Here is a 20,876-nt window from a genome sequence, read left to right on the forward strand (position 1 = left end):
TCATCTGGTTCAAATTTACGTTGGCGCGTAACGTTTGTAATGTTGCTGCTGGTAATGAAATGTTTAATTTATTTGCATCTTACGTAAGACTACTGTATCAACTACCGATGCTAGATGACACAGATGTATAAGAATGATTGCGGCTGGTAAATGCAATTTTTGAGACATTGTGGAAAGGAAATCGTATTTACTTTTTAGGTTATTTTACGACGCTGTGGGGCACTATGCTATAAGTCAGAAGGTCGTGAATTCGATTCCCGATAAGGTCATAGGATTTTTCCATTGACCTAATCCTTCCTGCCTCACTGTCACCCTGGTGTGGGCTCAGCCTCTAGCAGAAATGAGTTAATGGCAGTCGGCGCGTACATAACCGCCATCTGTGAGCCGATTGTCTAGAAAATGTGGGAGCCTCGACGTCTGACAACTCTACGGACCTCCACGGCAAGCTTTACCATTTTTATCTCTATCCTAATTATATCGAATGCTTAAGATGATAGTTGAATTATGAATTGGAAGGGATTTCGAAAGAAGTAGTCGTAGCCTAACCAAAGTACTATCCTAGCATTTGCCTGGAGGGACTGAGGAAAACCACTGAATACCTCGGTCAGGATAGCCTGCGTTTCCGCCGCGATTCGAACTGAACTCATCCAGAGCATTACAACTTCGGTATGTGAACTTCTGATCTCCTTCATGCGTGCTACATGCTTCACGCATCTCATTCTCCTTTAGTGTCAAATGGTTTCACAGTCTCACATGCAGCATGTCTTTCTATAAAACCTAGTAAAAGTTTTTAACTTTTAATGTTTTACACCTCGTATAGATTTAACTTATAAAAGTGACTAACTTTTAGCAAGTTTTATAGAAAGACGCGCTGTACGTGAGACTGTGAGACCATCTGATACTAAATAAAGTGCAGTAGCATGCTACAGGCACAATATAATATCATTCTCCTTGTCTTAATCAGTTTATAAGCTAAGAGTATGACACAAAGAAGCATAAATGAATTCGGTACTGGAGTTGTAACCTAGCAACGAAGTGACGTCACATTTTACCGCGTGTCAGCGCCAGAATACGAGGTGTGAACTGACCTCAAGCTGATGACACAGCAGCAGTAGGGGTTGGGGGAAGGGGAGGAGACCGGGTTTTGTTTCGCTGCGGTTGGTCGAGTTTTCATCAGGAGTCACTGAACCATGAGAAGTTGTACCTTGCGCAACTCCGAAAGGCACAGACAAGGAGGAAGAACGTGTTACATGTTAGGTAACTCAGCGGTTTCCGTTCAGTAATGAGTTTACTCTTCATGCAGAAGACAGCGCAAGTTGATCAGGGGCTACCGGGTTTAGGCGAACACCCGCGCCATTAAGTCAGACGGTCTCAGACAAGAACTTCGTTCAATGATATTTCTTAGCTCTGAAAATTGATGTCGTAGAAATTTCCTTAGGTGACATGACAGTGAAGGAGGGGGGAAAAGTTGAACCTCTTTTTCGTAAATGTCGTTAATATATTTCATCGCTAGATGATTAACCAATTTAGGTAATCACTTCTCTCCTTGTGGCATGCTTAAAGAATTTTATTTAAAACATTTATCATCATCATCAGATAGTCATGAGTTATGTTATTCGTTGGCCTGTTCCGTCATCAAATTTGTAATCATATTCGTATCAGATTCCAGTCATCATGGCGGTTCGTAGTTGATGTTTCTGTTCTGGGGTCTCTCCATTGTATGTATGTGATGAGTTTTCTGGCGTTTCGAAAGCACATGTTGCCTCCATCTTCAGGTTGGATTAAATACGGTACATGAGTTTTCAGTCAAGCAGATCAGCAGGGGAAAGAGCGGGGTTAGTGCCCCTTCCAGGCCAATAGAAACAGTGGAGAAGGCAATTTTAGCAAAGGGCCTTTGATTGGGGGGGGGGGGATGCCACTTGCCCATAAATCTATCAGCGTACTCTGTCGCTCTAAAGAGGGCCATTTGATAACTTGTCACTGTCTACTGCTCCTGCTGGCCTGTACTAAGTATCAGTCCCCCCAACCGTCCCCACGTGGGTCTCTAGAATCAAAACCTGTATATTCACTAATATTCAGTCTACTTATTTCTGTTCTGAAGATGAAAGCCGAATATACATCCGAATTATCGGCAACAGGGTCCATATGGTGCAAAGACCCAAGGGCAGAACCAATATAAACGGCGTGATAATAGCATTTGAATTTGTCACGGTGATGATTATGAAGAATTCTCTCTTCTAGGATACAGCGGCGTGTAGCCCGTTATAAGTCAACCGGAGTTTTGTAGGAACGTGTCGAATCCATTTTTCGACCCTGAAGATGGAAGCAATATGTTCCTCCGAAACGTCGCTTGACTTTCAACAAACTACAAGGAGTCATATCCCAGGAGACAGAACTCTTAATAAGCTAATATTTTCTTTGCTTCACCATGAGGACAGCCAGGCCAGGAATTCCCTGCCATTAAGCCTCTCAAGCGAGAGAGCAGGCAGCAGTGGAGAGTTAAGGAAGAGTTGGCTCAGGGTCATTGTGAAACACATTAACTCTTTGAACCCCGAAAAAGTAAGACAAAGTGGAAGGAATACAGAGAGAAAATGCATACTGTCTCGTTTTAGGGGTGACTATATACGGGGTTTAGGATAATTGGATTTATTGATCACTTACAGGTCGTAATTACCTATTAGTCGTTTCCTGGTAACGAATCTTAACAATGGAGTTTCTTCAGCTTCTGTGGTCATGCCGTTGGCCGCTGGTTAACACACCACAACTGACCTGTCAACTAACTTACAGCGCCTCTCTTCTCCACCTCCCTTGCAGAACTCAACTGAAGTCGTGGTTATAACTTCTCGGCACGGACTAAATAGAAAACACAGTCCTTGTATTTTTGCGTGCGTATTCGTTGCAGTGGGAAATTGTAACTGTTTATTCGCCCTATATCGCGGTCGCTACATAGCAACGGATATACACGCTACAGTGCTTTTCATGAATTCGAAGGGGTTTGGAAGGAAGCCATCGTGGTTTAATCGAGGTACTATCCTGTTCTCGCCTAGCAAGATTGAGGACAGCGAGAAGGACAGTAAGGATAACCGGTGTCTCAGCCAAAATTCGAACCTAGCACTTGGTGAATAAAAACAGAGGCAAGATTTCCGACTCTGAATTTTCCCAGACAGAACAGGCTAGTTCTTCTGGTAAAGGTAAGGTAAAGCGATGGGAAGCGAAAAGGGTAAAGCGATAGGAAGTGAACTGTTCTGCGTTATGCAGCAAGGGAAATAAATTGAGCTGGATATTTGCTGAGTTGTATTGTAATTTTGAGGTTAATATTGGGGTGTCGGCATTATTGCTGAATTTCGATGTTGAGATTACGAGGGGGGAGGGAGGAATCATAACTTTTAGCTCAATGTGGAATTTGTTCCAGGGCCGAGAGAATTCACGAAATATCTTGACCGAATTGACCAACCTCACTGAATACACATTTTATTTCCATTACAAAGTTCATTCATTTGTAATAATCTCTGTTTATTCTTAGAATCGAACGAAAAGACACAGAGGACCAAAATCTTGTTGCAGTAACTTGATTAGAAAGGCCGCCCCATAGCTCAAGCGGTTAGTCGCTGGCTTCCCATCGTGGTGGCCCTGGTTCGATTCCGGGTGTGGTCAAGTGGGATTTGTGGTGGACAAAGTGGCGCTGGGACAGGTTTTCTCAGAGTACTTCGGTTTCCCCTGCCAATCTTCATTCCACCAACTGCTTCACAATCACCCTCACCTATCATCTGGGGCTGGTACAATAAGCCAGAAGTGGCCGCAGTACAAGGGACTTAGTCCCACCCCACTAGCAAAAGGAAAATAGTCCCACCCCACTAGCAACAAAAAAATAAAAAAACTTGATTAGAAGGCATTGAGAGATGACCCAAATTGGATGATAATATTAAAATTGATCGTTGAGAATCTGAGAAACAGGGTGTGAATTTAGAGATTGGATTGGACTAGTTCAAGGTCAGATCCGGTAGCATTTTTTTATCATGGTAATGAACCTTCAAGTTCCATAAAAGGCAACGAAGTTCTTCCCTTGGACTTCGTGCGTTGGCATGAATTGTCAGGTGTGCGCAACCAGAACTGCTTCTCTGCTCTCAGATCTGCAGGCGACGTCACGCCAGGTGTTGACGTGACTCATCTGGAGCCCAGTGTATTAGCACGTGAACGTGAATTGACAACCGTCATCCAATGTTGAGGCATCCTGCGTGGTTCGGCCAGTAATTCAACGACGCTGTACCAATGCGGAATTAGTTCTTGAGGTACTTAACTACGCAGCATCAACTCACTCATCAGTCTCATGGAGCTGAGTCCTCCTTGAGAAGCCGCCAGTTGTGCAGCCACTCAAGAACTTCGCAGCATTTTATGGAACCCGAAGGTTCATTGCCGTATTCACAAGAGACCTCCAACGATCCCTATCCTGAGCCAGATCGATCCAGTCCATACCACCTCAACCTGTCTCTCTTAGATCCATTTTAATATTGTTCACCCACCTACGTCTTAGTCCTCTTAGTGGTCTCTCTCCTTCTGGCTTTCCCACAAATATCCTACATGCATTCCTTTTCTTCTTTTTCCTCCCTATTCGTGCTGCATTCCTTGCCCATCTCATCCTTGATTTGATCATTCTAATTATACTTGGAGAAGAGTACAAGTTATGAAGCAGTTTCCTCCAACCTCCTGTCACTTCCTCCCTTAATATCAGAGACCAAGTTTCACACCCATACAGAACTATAGGCAAAATTATAGTTTTGTATATTCTAATTTTTAAGTTTTTAGACAGCCAACGGGAAGACAAAGATCTCTGGACTGAATGGTAGCAAGCATTACCCGAGTTCAATCTCCTCATTTCCTCCTGAATCTACGCTGCATCAACTGCGGAGATTATTTCTCTGTTGGTTCATGGATTATTTAAAAAGAACATTTAAACTACAAAAGTTAGTCATACTTCGGATTTTTTAGTTATTTAACAAGACTGATTCAAGTACAGCGGTTCGTAGAGGTCGAACAAAATTTGGAACATATGCACTGACTGATTCTGGATTATATAACAACATTGAATGAACAACCTATGTTATTCATAAGTTTGTGAGCGTGGTATATAACGACAACACATTGACTACACGAATTATTAATTTCTTTCAAGGCAGATTTGTGCCCATGATTAATTACACGCCACGCCATGAAGATGTATAATGGAGTCGAGGTATAGCTCCACGAGTTCTTAACCTCCGTACTAGATGTGGATAAATGGTGAAATTCACGCCCCGGCCGCATAAACTCATGGGGAACAGAACTGGAAGATGGCTGAGCCCCAGAGCCTGTCTGGACACTATAAAAGACACAAAATTATAGAACAAACAATTATCTGGTGGGAATTGAACCCCCGAATCTCTGGTCATCTATTTCGTAACCTGACTGATCTATCCTGACTTCTAATTCGTATCATACATTATTTAAGTGAGTTAAATCAACTACACTTGTTATTCATTTTCCGTTGCATTATAAGATTGTAGCATAGTTGGTTGAGGGACTATGCTACAAGCCGGAAGGTCACGGTTTCCATTCCTGATAAGGCTATTAGATTTTTCAATTTACCTAATCCTTACAGCCGCACTGTGTTCCTGGGATCGACTCAGCCTCTAACAGACATGAGTACCAGGAATCTTCTTGGTCGTAAATTGCTGCCAGTACGTAAGGCTGACCTCACCACCATCTGTGAGCCGATTGTGTAGAAAATAATGGGAACATCCATGTCTCACAACCCCATGAGCCTCCACGGCCTGTTACAGGGGTAGCTTTACATTTGTACAACACTGTGTACCGAAGCTTAGGACGAACATATTGCCTCCTTCATCAGTGTTTAGGATGGCGTGCTGGGGCTGCGCCATAGCTTAAGTGGTTAGTTCCTGGCTTCCCACCGCGGCGGTCCGGGTTCGATCCCGGGTCTGGTCAAGTGGAATTTGTGGTGAACAAAGTGGCCCTGGGGCAGGTTTTCTCCGAGTACTTCGGTTTCCCCTGCCAATCTTCATTCCACCAATTGCTCCACAATCACCCTCACCTATCATCTGCGGCTGGTACAATAGGCCAGAAGTGGCCGCAGTACAAGGGACTTAGTCCCACCCCACTAGCAATAAAATGAAAATATGGCGTGTTTTATGTGGCCTATATATGGGCCTCTACTGGCTCGCTGTAGAGATGTAAGAACATTCCTGATTGCCTGGATGGGAGAGTCAGTTTGTCTCCAAGCTGTAAAACTGCTTTCACGTGGGAGACATTGAAATACTTGGCTTCTGCAAACATCTGCGGAAGTTTTGATACCCGTAGCCTGTAAGGTTCAAACACGTGTGAGGTCAGGCGGTGACTCACACGTAGGCCTTACTGACGAGGTCAGAGACACGTACAATTTCGCAGCACGAACTGACGACGAGTAATGCAGAGGAAGTTACTGCATTGTCATGAATACCAAGTCAAGGGACCAGATCGAGTGCCACAAGGTGATTGCCAAATCTGTATTCGTAGTATTCCACACGTAAGGAAGATGTTTCTTTAGCGGGGTAACTCAGTTGGTATAGCAGTAGATTACAGGCTGGACTGTCGGGGTTCGATTCCCGGCAGGCCAATAGACTTTTCTCTTCTCTACAGCATCCAGACCTGCTCTGGAACCCACCCAGCCTCCTCTCCTGGGGTAGAACGGTCGGGGAATGAAACTGACCACTCACCTCCATCTATTGCTGAGGTTAAGAATGCTGGAGCTATACCTCCACTCCCGTATACGTTTTTATAGCGAGATGCTTAATTAATTAGGCACTGGGAAAACTATTGACTTATTTATATGTTAGACGTAACGATTTATAATATGTGCTGTATGGTTAAATAACACCGCATTTAGGGGGCACAATGCTGCAAGCCAGAAGGTCGCGGGTTCGAGTGCCGATGAGGTGGATTCTTCAATTGACCTAATCCTTCCAGCTGCACTACGGCCCTGGGATCGACTCGGCCTCTAACAGAAATGAGTACCAAGAATCTTCCGGGGGGGGGTTAATGGTGGTCGACGCGTAAGGCTGACTTCACCTCCAACTGTGAGCCGATTGTCTAGGAAATGTGGGAGCCTCGAAGTATCACAACCCAATGGGCCTACACGGCCTGTTACAGGGATAGCTTTACCTTAACTTTTAACATGACATTTAGTGTTTGCCTGTTATTTGAAGACTAATTAGGTTAAGGAAACTGGTTTGAATATGATAGAAGTTAGTACGGTTCTAGGAAGGTTACCCTGCGGAGTACGGAAATTTGATACAATTTTACAATACCAGAGAATTTACGTATATAGCTGCAAACCCCTTATCTACCGTGACAGTTCTCAAAACAACTTTCCTGTAGTTGGGTCTGAAACATTTCTGAGAGCACGTCGTCATATATAGTGACGTACATCATTACGTCATCACCAGATAATTACTAATTATTTATTATTATTATTTCGAGGGGGTGGGTTTCCCCATGCACCGCGACTAGTAGTCTATTGTACTTCCCTCTTTGATATTCTACCAGTACTGGTGCGTGCCATCAGCCCCGACTCAGCCAGCGAGTTCGGCCTCTACTGGCTCAGCGGTACCTGATGCTTCCCCCATCTACCAGAGGCGTTAGAGACTCTTGTTGGGCGGTAAATATCCGATATAATTTAGCTCAGAGGCCTCCTTGAGACATGAGGTTCTTTTACGTGCCGTAAAGCTACGACACGGGACCCACGGCTTAAAGTCCCTCCCGGAGGACTTGTTCCTGAATTTTTCCACCGGGTTTGAACCCGCGTACGAGTCATGAGGTGGGAACGTTACCTCTAGACTACGGAGGCCGCTTAGATAATTACTGAAGTCCATTTACTGTACAAACCAGATTGCGTCATACTTGTAGTAAACGACCTTAATCAACGAAAGTCGTATATGAATATTGTCACGTATTCGGGGTCACGTGACGAATAATAATGGATTCTGAATTTGATGATCGGGTTTATTCGCACGTCTTTATAATTACAGGCGACTATAACAGCCCATACATCGAACTGCTTCTGTGCGAATGCCGTCTCATGAATATCTCGTGAGTCTGAGCCCTATGTTACGACCGACGGTCAGTCGGCCAGTCTGCACCATCTGGACTAGATTTTTATTACTGCCAGACAGTTGCAGGTTTGTTGATGTGGGGCGCCCTCTCTGACGAGAGGACGGGTCTGTCCTTTATAACTGATGCTGTCCCTCGCCAGTGGAGTCATTGTCGGGTCCGAGTCCCGTGGGACTCGCGACCATATTTTACTGTCTCTGTTTCAAGATTTACCTTTTCATCGCCTCATACGACTCTCAGGGCTACGGTGGAAGTATTCGACCCTGCCTCCACACGGGATATTCTCTCGTAGCTGAAATCGCCTGGACTGAACTAACATCCTTGCGGACCGAATATAGATCACCACCTCGAACAGTTAGTTGTTATTCTGTGTTACCCATTGTAGTGGAAACTAGTGAGCCGTTGCCTAGCAAATTGATTTCCGCTTCTGCTGCTATTCCGGTTTTTAGGCAGTGTTTACAGAGGCGTTGTCTAACGACGGTCATATTCCGTTACAGTATTTTTTTTTAATTCGCTTAGTGGGGGGTGGAGTCCATGTGGGTCCACTCGGCACGGCGACCACTGATTGGCCTATTATAGCCTGCCCCGGGTGATTATGATGATGGAGAATTTGGTGGAATGAAGATTGGCAGGGGAAACCGAAGTACTCGGAGAAATCCCGCCCCAGCGCCACTTTGTCCATCACAAATCCCACTTGGGCAGACCCGGGATCGAACCCGGGTCGCTGCGGTGGGAAGCCAGCGACTGACCGCTTGAGCTATGGCGTGGCCTTCCGTTACATTATGTTTAAAATTCCCGCCGCTATACGAATACCGGAAATATATTAAAATATAATGCAGTAAATTCCTAATGATGACGTAACGGTCTACGTCACTAACTGACAATGACGCACCCTCATTCCCGTAGCAGATGGAGTATAAATTCTAATTTTAACATACAGGGAAACTAAAATCGCCATACCAGGGATATCTTTGAATACACAGGAATTTTTGTTCCGTAAAGTTTCCAACTCAGTACGTGACGTGTCCGCAAAAGAAGAGATGTTTTAGGCAGACAATTGTTAAGTGTTGGTGTGGTAAATAGGAGTTTTGTCTTTCAACCTACTTTTTAAATGTTTATTTCTTTCCCACATGTTTCATTTTCTGTTTCTCCAATTTCTTTCTACGTATATCTTCTTCATACCCACTAGACTCTTCATTCTTTCTCCATTCCTGCCCACATGACCCGAATGTCGTCATGAAGAATTCCCAACCTGCCATCTGTCGCCTGAAACAAATTCTCACGGCTCCAGACACGTCAAGCGGAATGATAGGGCAGCATTTGAAACTGCTGAGTAAAAACTGTAATGGCTTCAAATTACTTTTGGCTGTTTCGTAATGCTTGCGTTTTTTATAATTTCAGAGTTACGTCATAAAATTTCTGAATATTTTTTAAAGAAAACTACTTGAATTCAGAGTGATAATGAAACCAACAACACAGCAGTATGATCCAGGAATTAATTTGACGGTTCTGTTCACACATACGTTGATATATATATTGTCACGTATAGGGGGGTACGTGCGACTAAAATGTCGAGTTCTAGTTTGGATGATTGGATTCAGTAACACTTCGGTTACACTCTTTGTTTTACTTACTTACTCATGGAACTGAGCCCTTCTGGAGGAGCCGCCAGTTCTGCAGTTACTCAAGAATTTCCCAGAATTTTATGGAACCCGAAGGTTCATTACCGTGTTCACAACTGGTCCCTATCCTGAGTCAGATCAATCCAATCAATACCATCCCATCATATCGCTCTAAGACCAATTTTAATATTGTCCACCCACCTACGCCTTGGTCTTCCCAGTGGTCTATTTCTTTTTGGCCTTCCCACCAATATCCTATATATATTCCTCGTCTCCCCATTCGTGCTACATGCCCTGCACACCTCATCCTCCTTGACTTGATCATTCTAATTATACATACACTCTCTTTTAATTACAATTGGTGCAGCGCCATCTCTGTTTCTACGCTTTAAAATTCACTGTTACACACACACACTAGTTCTCTCCTGGTAACGCAATTAAAACACAGGAACTAGCGTTTCAAATCACTCCAGATGTTACTGCACTACAGCACACATAAACCCTTCAATGTCCATTAACACTTCACAGCTGAATCCTCGCAACTCCTTTCCATGACGGCTTTGTGCCTTTGACTCACGGATTCTCGGCTACGACTAGCTACGACTGACGGTTTTCCGCCAAAAACGACCGTCATTGTCCCCTATGAACCTGCGGCACGGACCCCGTAGAGAACACCTGTTATTGTAGATGTGTTTACAGTTCCGTTGCTTAGAAACGGATTGTATAACCCCGTTGTTCTATTGGTGTCTGGCGCAGACCACACCGAAAATAAGTTATGTGATAGCTCTCTCGCCAGGCAATTGGCGCGTTGATTTTGCCTAGCAACGAGCCATAAACATTCACCTTATTGTTGCGTGACCTTAAGCGAGGTGTTTATTTGAGCCGTTGCCTAGCTATACATGTTAGAATACACGTATATAGCATTTTAGTGTAAAATTGTTTACGTAGCTCTGCCTTATATTTCGAAGCTTCAGCACCGTTAACACCAAAGCCCGCCATGGGACATGGTCTTGAGCCGGTTGAATTCACCTCCAATCCTCACAATCTATTTCCCTGAGATCCATCTTACTAATTAACTGACTCTGGTAGCAGAACCCGAAGGTTCAACACCGCTAATACTAAAGCCCGCCACTGGACACGATCCTGAGCCAGTTCCATCCACCTCGCATCCTCACAGCCTGTTTCCTTAAGATCCATCTTATTAATTAACTAACTCTCTGGTAGCAGAACCCGAAGGTTCAACACCGCTAATACTAAACCCCGCCACTGGACACAATCCTGAGCCNTAATTAACTAACTCTCTGGTAGCAGAACCCGAAGGTGCAACACCCCTAATACTAAAGCCTGCCACTGGACACGATCCTGAGCCAGTTCTATCCACCTCCCATCCTCACAGCCTGTTTCCCTAAGATCCATCTTACTAATTAACTAACTCTCTGGTAGCAGAACCCGAAGGTTCAACACCGCTAATACCAAAGCCCGCCACTGGACACAATCCTGAGCCGGTTCCATCCACTCCCATCAAGATATCTAGTCCCTTCATTAGGCTGACTTTATGTCCTGTCTACATCTAATATTCAGCGAATTTTCAGACACATTAGTGCAATTTCCTTCTGTATCACTTAACACAATGTAGCTACACTGAGGCCACGGAAGTATGTCCCATGGATGGTGGGGCGGCAGTTCTTACGGCTAAACCTCTCCGTGTCCTCTGTCTTTTTTTTTTCTGGTTCTTCAGCGGTTCCGTCATCATTTATCTTGCTTAAAGTCGGACGGTAGAACGATTTTTGAACGACGGATTTGAAGAGATTAGGAAGTTAGCGGTAGTGGCCTATTTCAAGGTACTATCCTGGAATGTATCTTGAGGTACTGAGGAAANAATGTCCTGTCTACATCTAATATTCAGCGAATCTTCAGACAGCGGGTGTCCATTAGTGCAATTTCCTTCTGTATCACTTAACACAATGTAGCTACACTGAGGCCACGGAAGTATGTCCCATGGATGGTGGGGCGGCAGTTCTTACGGCTAAACCTCTCCGTGTCCTCTGTCTTTTTTTTTTCTGGTTCTTCAGCGGTTCCGTCATCATTTATCTTGCTTAAAGTCGGACGGTAGAACGATTTTTGAACGACGGATTTGAAGAGATTAGGAAGTTAGCGGTAGTGGCCTATTTCAAGGTACTATCCTGGAATGTATCTTGAGGTACTGAGGAAAACCTGTTGGGAAAACCGAGATTCAAACTGAACACCTCCCGAATATAAGTCAGTATAGACCAATCTGTTCGCTCTTATGTTGTACACGTATTCCCTGAAGTCCCCTCTGGCCTATGTTAACAAACCCGAAATGCTGACGTGTGGTTATCTCTGTATGATAAAATGTTTGTGAACTGAGAGAATAGGCGTGGGAGGGAGGGGGACATAATAGCTTAAGGGGGGATATGAAGGGAGTCGATGAATGGAATATCTTTATGCAGCTTCAGTGTATAAAATGTAAAATATTTTTAAGGTTATGTCATAATTACATAGTGACGTAAATTGTTACGTCATCATTATAAATTCTATCTATCTATGGCTCTACAGCTCTTGGCCGTTTTTTCAGCTTCTTAATCTATACATAATCATATATAGTATTTACGTTAAACCGTCACCACAACAAACATACTCGCTTTTAATATTTACAATTAATCCTTTACTTTGCTACATGTTTCGGTCACACAGGAACATCATCAGGCAATTAATATGGAAAACGTCTAGTCATTTATTTACTAATATGGATGCTTACTAGTGCAACCTGTCATATTGTGTGATAACAGAAATTTTGTCTCAAATAAGTATTACAATTAAGCATGTAAAATAAAAAAGACTATACATAATCGGTAGGACTCCTTGGACGGGGGATCAGCCCGTCGCAAGTTCGCTATCTACACAGGACAACATAAACAGAATAAAAGCACACACAGACATCCATACTTTGAGTGGGATTCGAACCCACGATCTCATTGTTCGAACGGGCAAAGATGGTTCGAGCCTTAGACCGTGCATCCACCGTGATCGGATCATTACAAATTCACTAGACTCAATTCTCATCATGCAAAGGATACTAAAATTATCATACCAGAGATCTTGTTGAATACAGAATTTTTCATCCATGTTTGTCTACGTAAAGTATGACGCAGACGTGGAAATATTTCAGACAATGTATAGTAATTGAGGAGTGTTACCTGTATTCTGATGGACTGCGCAGGCGTGGAGTGGTGACGGCTGGTGCCAGGATGCCTGAGTGGCGGGCGGTATGGTTCAGGCGTGGTGGTTCCCCGGTCTGTGGGCTGTGCTGCTGGTGAGAGCCGAGAGGGTACCGCAGTGGGTGGGCAACGTGTTGGCGCCCACAGACGAAGTGCCATCCGTGCCACTGGATTGCCAGGACGCGGAGTGCATCTGCAGCGAAGTACCCGGAAAGTACGTGAAGGTCGACTGCGTTGTAACTGTTCAGCAAACAATCACATTATGGAATTGAATTTCTCACAACGGTGACAAACAATTGAACTGTCTTTGCGATATGATGTGTAGTCCGGCGAAAGTTCACAGACGTTTCGGAGGAACGTACTGCCTTAATCTTCAAGCTCAAAATGTAAGCCAAGCAACCACCAAGAATTAGGCCTTCAAAATTTTAAATTCGCTTAGTGGGGGGTGGAGTCCAACTGGATCCACTCGGCACGGCGGCCACTGATTGACCTATTGTAGTCTGCCCCGGGTGATTATGATGATGGAGAATTTGGTGGAATGAAGATTGGCAGGGGAAACCGAAGTACAAATCCCACTTGACCAGACCCGGGATCGAACCCGGGCCGCCGCGGTGGGAAGCCAGCAACTAACCGCCGGAGCTATGGTGCGGCCAAAGAATTAAGCCTTATACCTTCGTAAGATTTACTCTCCAAAGTGATGGTCACTTGCTTAACTTACTTTTAAACTCTAAATATGGAGGCAGTACTTTTCTCCGAAACCTCAGTGAACTACCGGGATACTTGGAGCCATATCCTGCAATATATTAGTGTTCAAATATTCATATATTTGAGTGATTGCTTCTGGAAAATAAGAATTCGGATGTTACACTGCTGTTATTCTTTGAAGCCGGGGTAGCTCAGTTCATATAACGGCTAGAACACCAGCTCAAGATCCAGGGATCCGGGTTCGATTCCCTGCGATAGCAAGATATTTTTCTATTCTCCATAGTGTCCACATCGGTTCTGGCTCCCACCCATACACCTATTCAGTGGGTAATGACAGTTTTATTCTCTGAGGTTAAAGCGGCCGAGTCTGGAAGCTGACTACTCACATCAGTCTTCTGCTAGCTTTAAGGATACATGGAATTATATTTCCACTTCCCCGTATTTCGAAATGATGTGATGCTTAAGTTTTATTTTTTTACCTTTCTTCCTTTATTTATTTATATATTTATACGTAGTTCTTGGTGCTCCCAATGTATTTCGCTATCTTCCATCATCTCATTATCTGTACCTTTCTCTATTTTCTGTCCTCTTTCTCCTTCCATTTTTGGGAAAGTATTTTTTACTGGTCACTGAACTTAATACCCAAATTCTGCAAAGATCGGTGCTCTCAAATTCACATAACTACACCGCCATTTGTGAACCGATTGTCTAGAAAATGTGGGTGCCTCAACATCTCACAACCCTATGGACCTCCACGGCTTGTTACAGGGATACCTTTACCTTTATGCATCTGTGGTCAGAAGAAGAGATATCGTTTTCGTCAAGGAAAAAAAAATACGGATGTTGAACGTGAAATATAACACATTGGGTCGTCCGTAATTTTAAGTCAAATTAACGCCAAATGAAGCTGTACTTATGGTTAGTTAACTAAGCTCCACGCCATGAAGACGTATGGGTGAGTGGAGGATTAGCTCCACCATTCTTGGCCTGGGAACTTGATGGAGGTGAGTGGACAGCTTCGCGTTGGAATCAGAATTGAGAGGGGAATCCGAAGTACTGGGATAAAAATCCTGTCCCATTATCAATTTCTTCCACCACAAATCCACATACAGTGTTTTCGGATCGAACCCGGACCGGCGTAGTTGGAGTGCTAGAAATAATAATGGTATACAGCCCGAAAATAATTTCGACGTCTCATTATCATATAGTTAGATCATTATTAAAACGTCACTAGAGTCAATTTTTAACATTTGATGAGCATCCCAAGTCTCATTGAACACAGGACTCTCCTTCAGTAAGGCTGCTGGCTCAGGTAGCAATTAGCATGAGAGTTTATAAGATAAACTTCAGTAGCAAATCGACGCTGTGTTGCAGGTTGGTTGTGTGTGATGGAGGTTCCGGTTGCAAGCAGTTTCCGTCCGGCCTCAACACGACGGCACCCGTTGTTCAGGTTCAGAACACTGGCATCACGACGCTTCAGAATGGAGATCTGGCCAACTTGACGCACCTAGAGGAACTCGAAATAGATCACAATAATAATCTCTCCGTCATAAAACCTTGGACTTTCGAAGGGTTGAGCTCTCTCAGAAACCTCTCAATTTCCTACAACGAAAACCTTACATATCTCGAAGCAGGCGTGTTCGGTAGTTTGCACAGTCTCAGGGAACTTCGTATGAAGAAAGATGGTTTCTTTGATATGGGCTTAATAGCACCAGCCCTGGGCCCATCTTCACTGCCAAATCTTCAGAAGTTAATACTGGATGAGAACCCATTCCAGAAGATAGAGTCCAAGGATTTGGTTCCCATGAATGGATCTTCTTTGCAGCGTCTACACCTGATCGCCTGCCAACTGGAATTCATCCACCCATCAGCATTGGTTCCGTTACGACACCTCAGGGCGTTACTTCTTGGGCAGAATACACTCAACAGCAGCACCATCACCGAATTGGTGTCACACTTGACAGACGAAGGAATTCCTCTCTATCTCCTCAACCTTTATGGGATGGGTTTCCTCAAACGTCCGCCGACGGATTTGATGGAAGCAGTGTCGAAATCTAACATCACTCACCTCGTATTGGCGCGCAACCAGTTCCAGAAGCTGAAACCTGGATCATTTCCTACGATGCCTCAGCTACAGTATCTAGACCTCAGAGAAATTGTAGCCACGGATCTGAAACCTGGTACTCTATCGCCCAGAGTTATGCCCAAACTCAAGACCTTACTGTTCGGTGGGAATATGTTACCAGGTGTAATACCTGGAGTGTTGGTCCCACAGTTGGAATCGTTAGACCTTTCAGCAAATTATGGGGACCCTCGTACTCGATCGTATTTTGATATCGGTGAAGGAAGCTTTGAGAACATGACAAATCTATCGTTTCTAAATCTTTCATATAATAATCTCAGGCGAATATCAAGGCAGACTTTCACAGGTCTGGAGAATTTAAGTAGACATCTTGGCTTGAAGAATGCTTCTATATACCACTTGGAAGAGGGTTCTTTTGAGAATCTGGGGAAACTAAAATTCCTGAACTTGGAATATAACCCATTTCCAAAGCTGTATAATCTTACAGCGGCTATGTTTCGAGGTCTTCATAACCTCAGAGTGCTTCTTCTCAGTGGTTGTAGTATCAGTTTTCTGCCATCTGATGTTTTCAGCTATCTGCCGAACCTGGAGTACCTCATACTTCGTGACAATCACCTATCCACCCTCAGTCCTATCTTATTTGCACCCCTTACTCATCTGATCGGTATAGACCTGTCAGACAACCAATTAGCTTACACAAAAAATACAAGTTACAGATTATTTGAAAACAATTCTGAACTTGAAGTAGTATTCCTTTCAAGAAACAAGTTCACATCTCTGAATCCATTTATGCTTGAAGATGCAGCATTCCTAACGCGCTTGGAACTCTATGATAATAATTTACTGTGTCAGTGTGCCCCATTTTTATCAACGAAAAAGTGGCTTAAAGAACACAATTTTACCCTTGAAGACATGCACATAGCTGGGCTTTCAACACTTCCTTGTTTCTCTCCTGATGAGTGGATGAACAAACCTGTAGTTGAATACATTGATTCCCTTACGGACAGCTGCTTGTTACCTCCTGGTGAAGATCGAGCCTTGATTTGGATTATGGTGCTTCTTGTCATGTTCCTTGTTTTAAGTTCTTTATTGGCGACTGTTGCATATTATTATCGCTCTTACATCCGTTATTGGATATTCATCGCTCGTATGGATATTCGGAGACTTGGTCTCAGGAGACAGGACTGTGAAGGATATAAAGAACATCAATACGATGCCTTTGTATCGTACAGCAATGAGGACCGTAACTTTGTAGTGAGACTTGTGGCCATGTTGGAAAATTATGAACCTTTCTTGAAGCTTTGTGTGTATGAGCGTGATTTCGAGATAGGGGCAGTGATTTCAGAGTCAGTGCTGCAGAGTGTTGCCTTGAGTCGGAGGACGTTGCTCGTGATTAGCGACGCCTTCGCCAGGTCGCAGTGGTGTCGCTGGGAACTGCAGCTAGCGGAGCATCATCGACTGTTCCTAAGGGATGATAATGAGGGCGGAGACCCCCTGATAATGATTAAGTTAGGGCAAGTTGCAGAGGCACACATGACTCCAACGTTGAGATATTTATTGAGAACACGGATATACTTAGAATGGGATTCAGAACCCAGAAAACAGCGACAATTCTGGGACAAACTTCGTACCGCTCTGGCCCCACCACCCGTAAGCATAGCAACTACAACGAATACCCAATAAAGTGCAATATTTATGCCTATATTTTGGCAAATCTGGTATTTTTTTAGTCTGGAAGGAATCCCGGCTCCGAATAACGAAGTGGTGATAGTGTTCAACGGAATACCAAAGACTTGGTGTGATAAAGGACAGTGGTGAACGAGTCGTGGCCAACCGAAATTCTTAATGTTATCTGCTGGCTAATATCATGAATGCAAAATGTTCATGTACTGAAAAGTTTGTGAAAAATGAGCGGTGATAAGATTCTCAGCCATTTTCTTGCATGCATGAAGTAAAAAAAAAAACGTTTTAGCTATCACAATATCCTGTACCATACTTCATACAAAAATTCTCTATACTGAAGACTACTATCTTCTGGGAATCCATTGGGTATCGGGGGTTCTTTCCTAGGAAGTAAAGGGCCAGGGGCGTGAAGATTACCAGTCATCTCCAGCTAGTACAGAGTTCAAGAATGGTGGAGCTATATCTCCACTCCCCCATACGTCTTCATGGCATTGTACTTAATTAATCAAGCACAGATACAACTTTACCTTTTTATCTTCTATGATAGGACACCATGCACTCTGGTAGAAGTTTACAGACGTTTCTGAAGGTTGTTCTACCTCCATCGTCAGGGTCGAATAATAAACCAGAAAATAAAGCAGCAAGTGACAAACACCCGGCTACCCTACTACACGGCGTCATATGCCAGAAGATGGTACTCTTCATAATCACAGATATGAGAGCATCAGTTCCAACACAATACAATATTGCTAATTGAAGTCTTAACTAAAATTATAATGAATAAAATTTCTCTTCATTATAGTTCAGTCAACTGTAAGCATTTTAACGTGAGCATTCTATTCTGTTCCTATGTAAGAATGTGTAAGCACTTGAAGATCTGAGTTATACATGAAGTTATCTCTGCGTTTAAATATGTAGTAATACCTGATTAATCAACATATTAAACAACTAATTGATCTACACAAAACTACAAGCCGTGATTTTAGACCTTGCCTCTTGTGTGCGCTTGAGAAATATGGAAAGGAATTGCGGGGCAGTGGTTGCAGCTATATATTGGGAGGAACGTTGACGTACTGTAACCAAGGTCCTACTATATAACCCATATACACCATCCAATCCTTACCTCAGTTGGTCGACTTGACCGAATCGACTGCGCACTCTGTTCGAACTGCCAGGTCTAAAAACACGGACAGTAACTACAGCAAATCTATTATTGACAGCATTGTACATAGTTTTGAGACTTCTATAACACAGTGTTTTGGGAGCTGAATTTCATGTAGTTCACCGACGTTTCGGAGGAACATACTGCTTCCATATTCANTACAGCAAATCTATTATTTTAGGCATTGTACATAGTTTTGAGATTTCTATAACACAGTGTTTTGGGAGCTGAATTTTATGTAGTTCACCGACGTTTCGGAGGAACATACTGCTTCCATATTCAAGGTTAATGACTAAATCGATTTAGCCGACGAGAAGCAGGCTCTAAGCGAAGCAGTATTGTAAGGTATAGACCCCTTACTAGGTAACGAAACAACGAAATAACATCCACTTCTAGGTAACAGAATCTTAATAAGTAAAAGTTTCCTACGGAAACAATTGTAGCACAAGTGAACAGTGTTTTCTACTCGGTCCTTGCGAGATGTTATAAAGAGGACAATTGGAACAAGAGTACAGAATGTTTTAAGGGGGTCTCTGAAGAGAAAACTTATTCGGTGCAGTTGAAAGTCAGTGGGCAAAGAAGTGAGCGCAGAAGTTGAAGAATCTCCACTGTTAAAGCCGTTACCAGGGAACGACTGGTGAAGAGACAGCAGATTGAAAAGACTTAGCGTGTGCTGTAGTGATTTCTGAAGTGTGAAGATCAGCAATTGAGCTATAATTAACACGAGTCACGAGTCATGTGTTAAAGTGGATAATAAATCCATCTCCAATGCAAACCCCGTCTATAATCACATATGTCGGTGAGCTACCAGACTACATTGCGTTGCCTGCCGAAAGACAGAGCTCTTCATAATTCACCGCTGTGACTAATCTCAAATACAACATGAAATTTTTCCGTCATCAAATGTGGGGGCGAAAATTTGGGGCCACTGGTATTTTGGTGGTGGTGATGACTAATTGAAAGGGCCTGTTGCTTAAAAGCAGAAGCGAATCGGGGGGGGGGCGGACACAAAGAAAACTCCGCTCTCAATCTACCTAGTACCAGGCTCACGAGAGATCCATATTTTTTACCAGTCGATCAATAGGTTCTTCCATAACAAATCTTAAATATTTTTTCATTATTTTGCATCTTTAAAGTACAGTGGTTACTTTACATACCACCTACTTTAACATTAAAGTACTATGCATTTTGCCCCCACAATATATACATAGACATAGATAGGAAGATAATATTAAAATGGACCTTAGAGAAATAGAATCGTTTGGTATGGGCCCGATTTGTCTAACTCAGGATAAGGACCAATGGCAGGTATTTGTGAACTCAGTACTGAACATTTGGGTTATATATAATTGGGATTTATTGAATGGCTAAGTAACTGTTAGCTTCTCAAGAAGGTATCGCATATATGGAGTCAAGTGTGCTTACATGTTTCGTTCAATAAAAAAAAAGGTTCGTCTTAGGGAAACGTTGATTTAAATAGAGCTGTTTCCGCACAGCTACACGACAACCATCTTTCGCTCAAGAAGGCATAACGCGACGAACGCACATGCAAAAAAAGCCTACCTGATTCGTTTTTGCATTGGAGACGCAATGTGTTTCCTGTGAGGTAGGATCTGAAATGTTTTAAACAGTGTATCATTGAGATGAAATTAGTGCTTTATATGGCTGAAAGACAAAGGCGATAACATTATTTTTAGAGGTATTTATCGATGTCTTCGATATCAAGACTTGATGAACTGGAAAGATCTGGAAGGAAGAGATCGTGATCTCATGGACGTACTGTCACGGTATGGAAGGACTGCAGGTTTTCCCGCTGATATTCTAACCGAGCAGCTCTCTAATACAAGTCTCTAGGACAACCCACTTAATGACAACATTAAACTATATATTATGCATAAATAAAATATTTCTAACAAAATCTACTCATAATCTAACTACACAAATTTATTAAGAGTGAAAATATTTATAAAGTTACCATTTTGACTAAATGCCACGTCATCACTGCGTATGTGTGACGTAGAAGAATTTAAGTCATTCTCCCATCTTGGAATTAAGGATAGCAGGACGTAAGCAGTCAGGTGTATGTTCCGGTCGCCTTTAATTCCAGCCGTTAGCCACAGGTTAAGATATGGAAGCCAGGTCCGTAACTGAGGAATGGAGAAACAAGAAATACAGGTACAGTTTTAAGAGAAATTTCTTGGAATAAAGAAAGGGAGAAATATTAAATTTCCTCTTAAAAACAT

At 43.1% G+C, this 20,876-nt stretch overlaps 2 protein-coding genes across 3 annotated transcripts in view; one reads left to right on the top strand and one right to left on the bottom strand.

The window, feature by feature from the left end:
- LOC111863714 (toll-like receptor 2) overlaps positions 1-18,282 on the top strand; it is a 30,052-nt gene extending 11,770 nt beyond the window's left edge. Inside the window, exons 1-3 of one of the 2 annotated variants that reach the window (XM_033751220.1) lie at positions 4,271-4,289; positions 13,003-13,214; positions 15,080-18,282. In XM_033751220.1, the coding sequence (XP_033607111.1) occupies positions 13,051-13,214; positions 15,080-17,471 (2,556 nt within the window). In that variant the 5' untranslated portion in view covers positions 4,271-4,289; positions 13,003-13,050 and the 3' untranslated portion in view covers positions 17,472-18,282. Of the gene's footprint in view, positions 1-4,270; positions 4,290-13,002; positions 13,215-15,079 lie in introns of those variants that run through there. The other variant, XM_023850278.2, reaches the window with a different exon arrangement.
- Positions 18,283-20,640: 2,358 nt separating this feature from the next.
- Positions 20,641-20,876, bottom strand: part of LOC111863721 (calpain-1 catalytic subunit) — a 152,898-nt gene continuing 152,662 nt past the window's right edge. The window contains exon 18 of the transcript XR_004512957.1: positions 20,641-20,780. The gene's annotated coding sequence lies outside the window, so the exon portion shown is untranslated. The remainder of the gene's footprint in view (positions 20,781-20,876) is intronic.

The sequence above is a fragment of the Cryptotermes secundus genome, unplaced genomic scaffold (assembly GCF_002891405.2).
Source record: "Cryptotermes secundus unplaced genomic scaffold, Csec_1.0 scaffold1705, whole genome shotgun sequence".
Classification (NCBI taxonomy): domain Eukaryota; kingdom Metazoa; phylum Arthropoda; class Insecta; order Blattodea; family Kalotermitidae; genus Cryptotermes; species Cryptotermes secundus.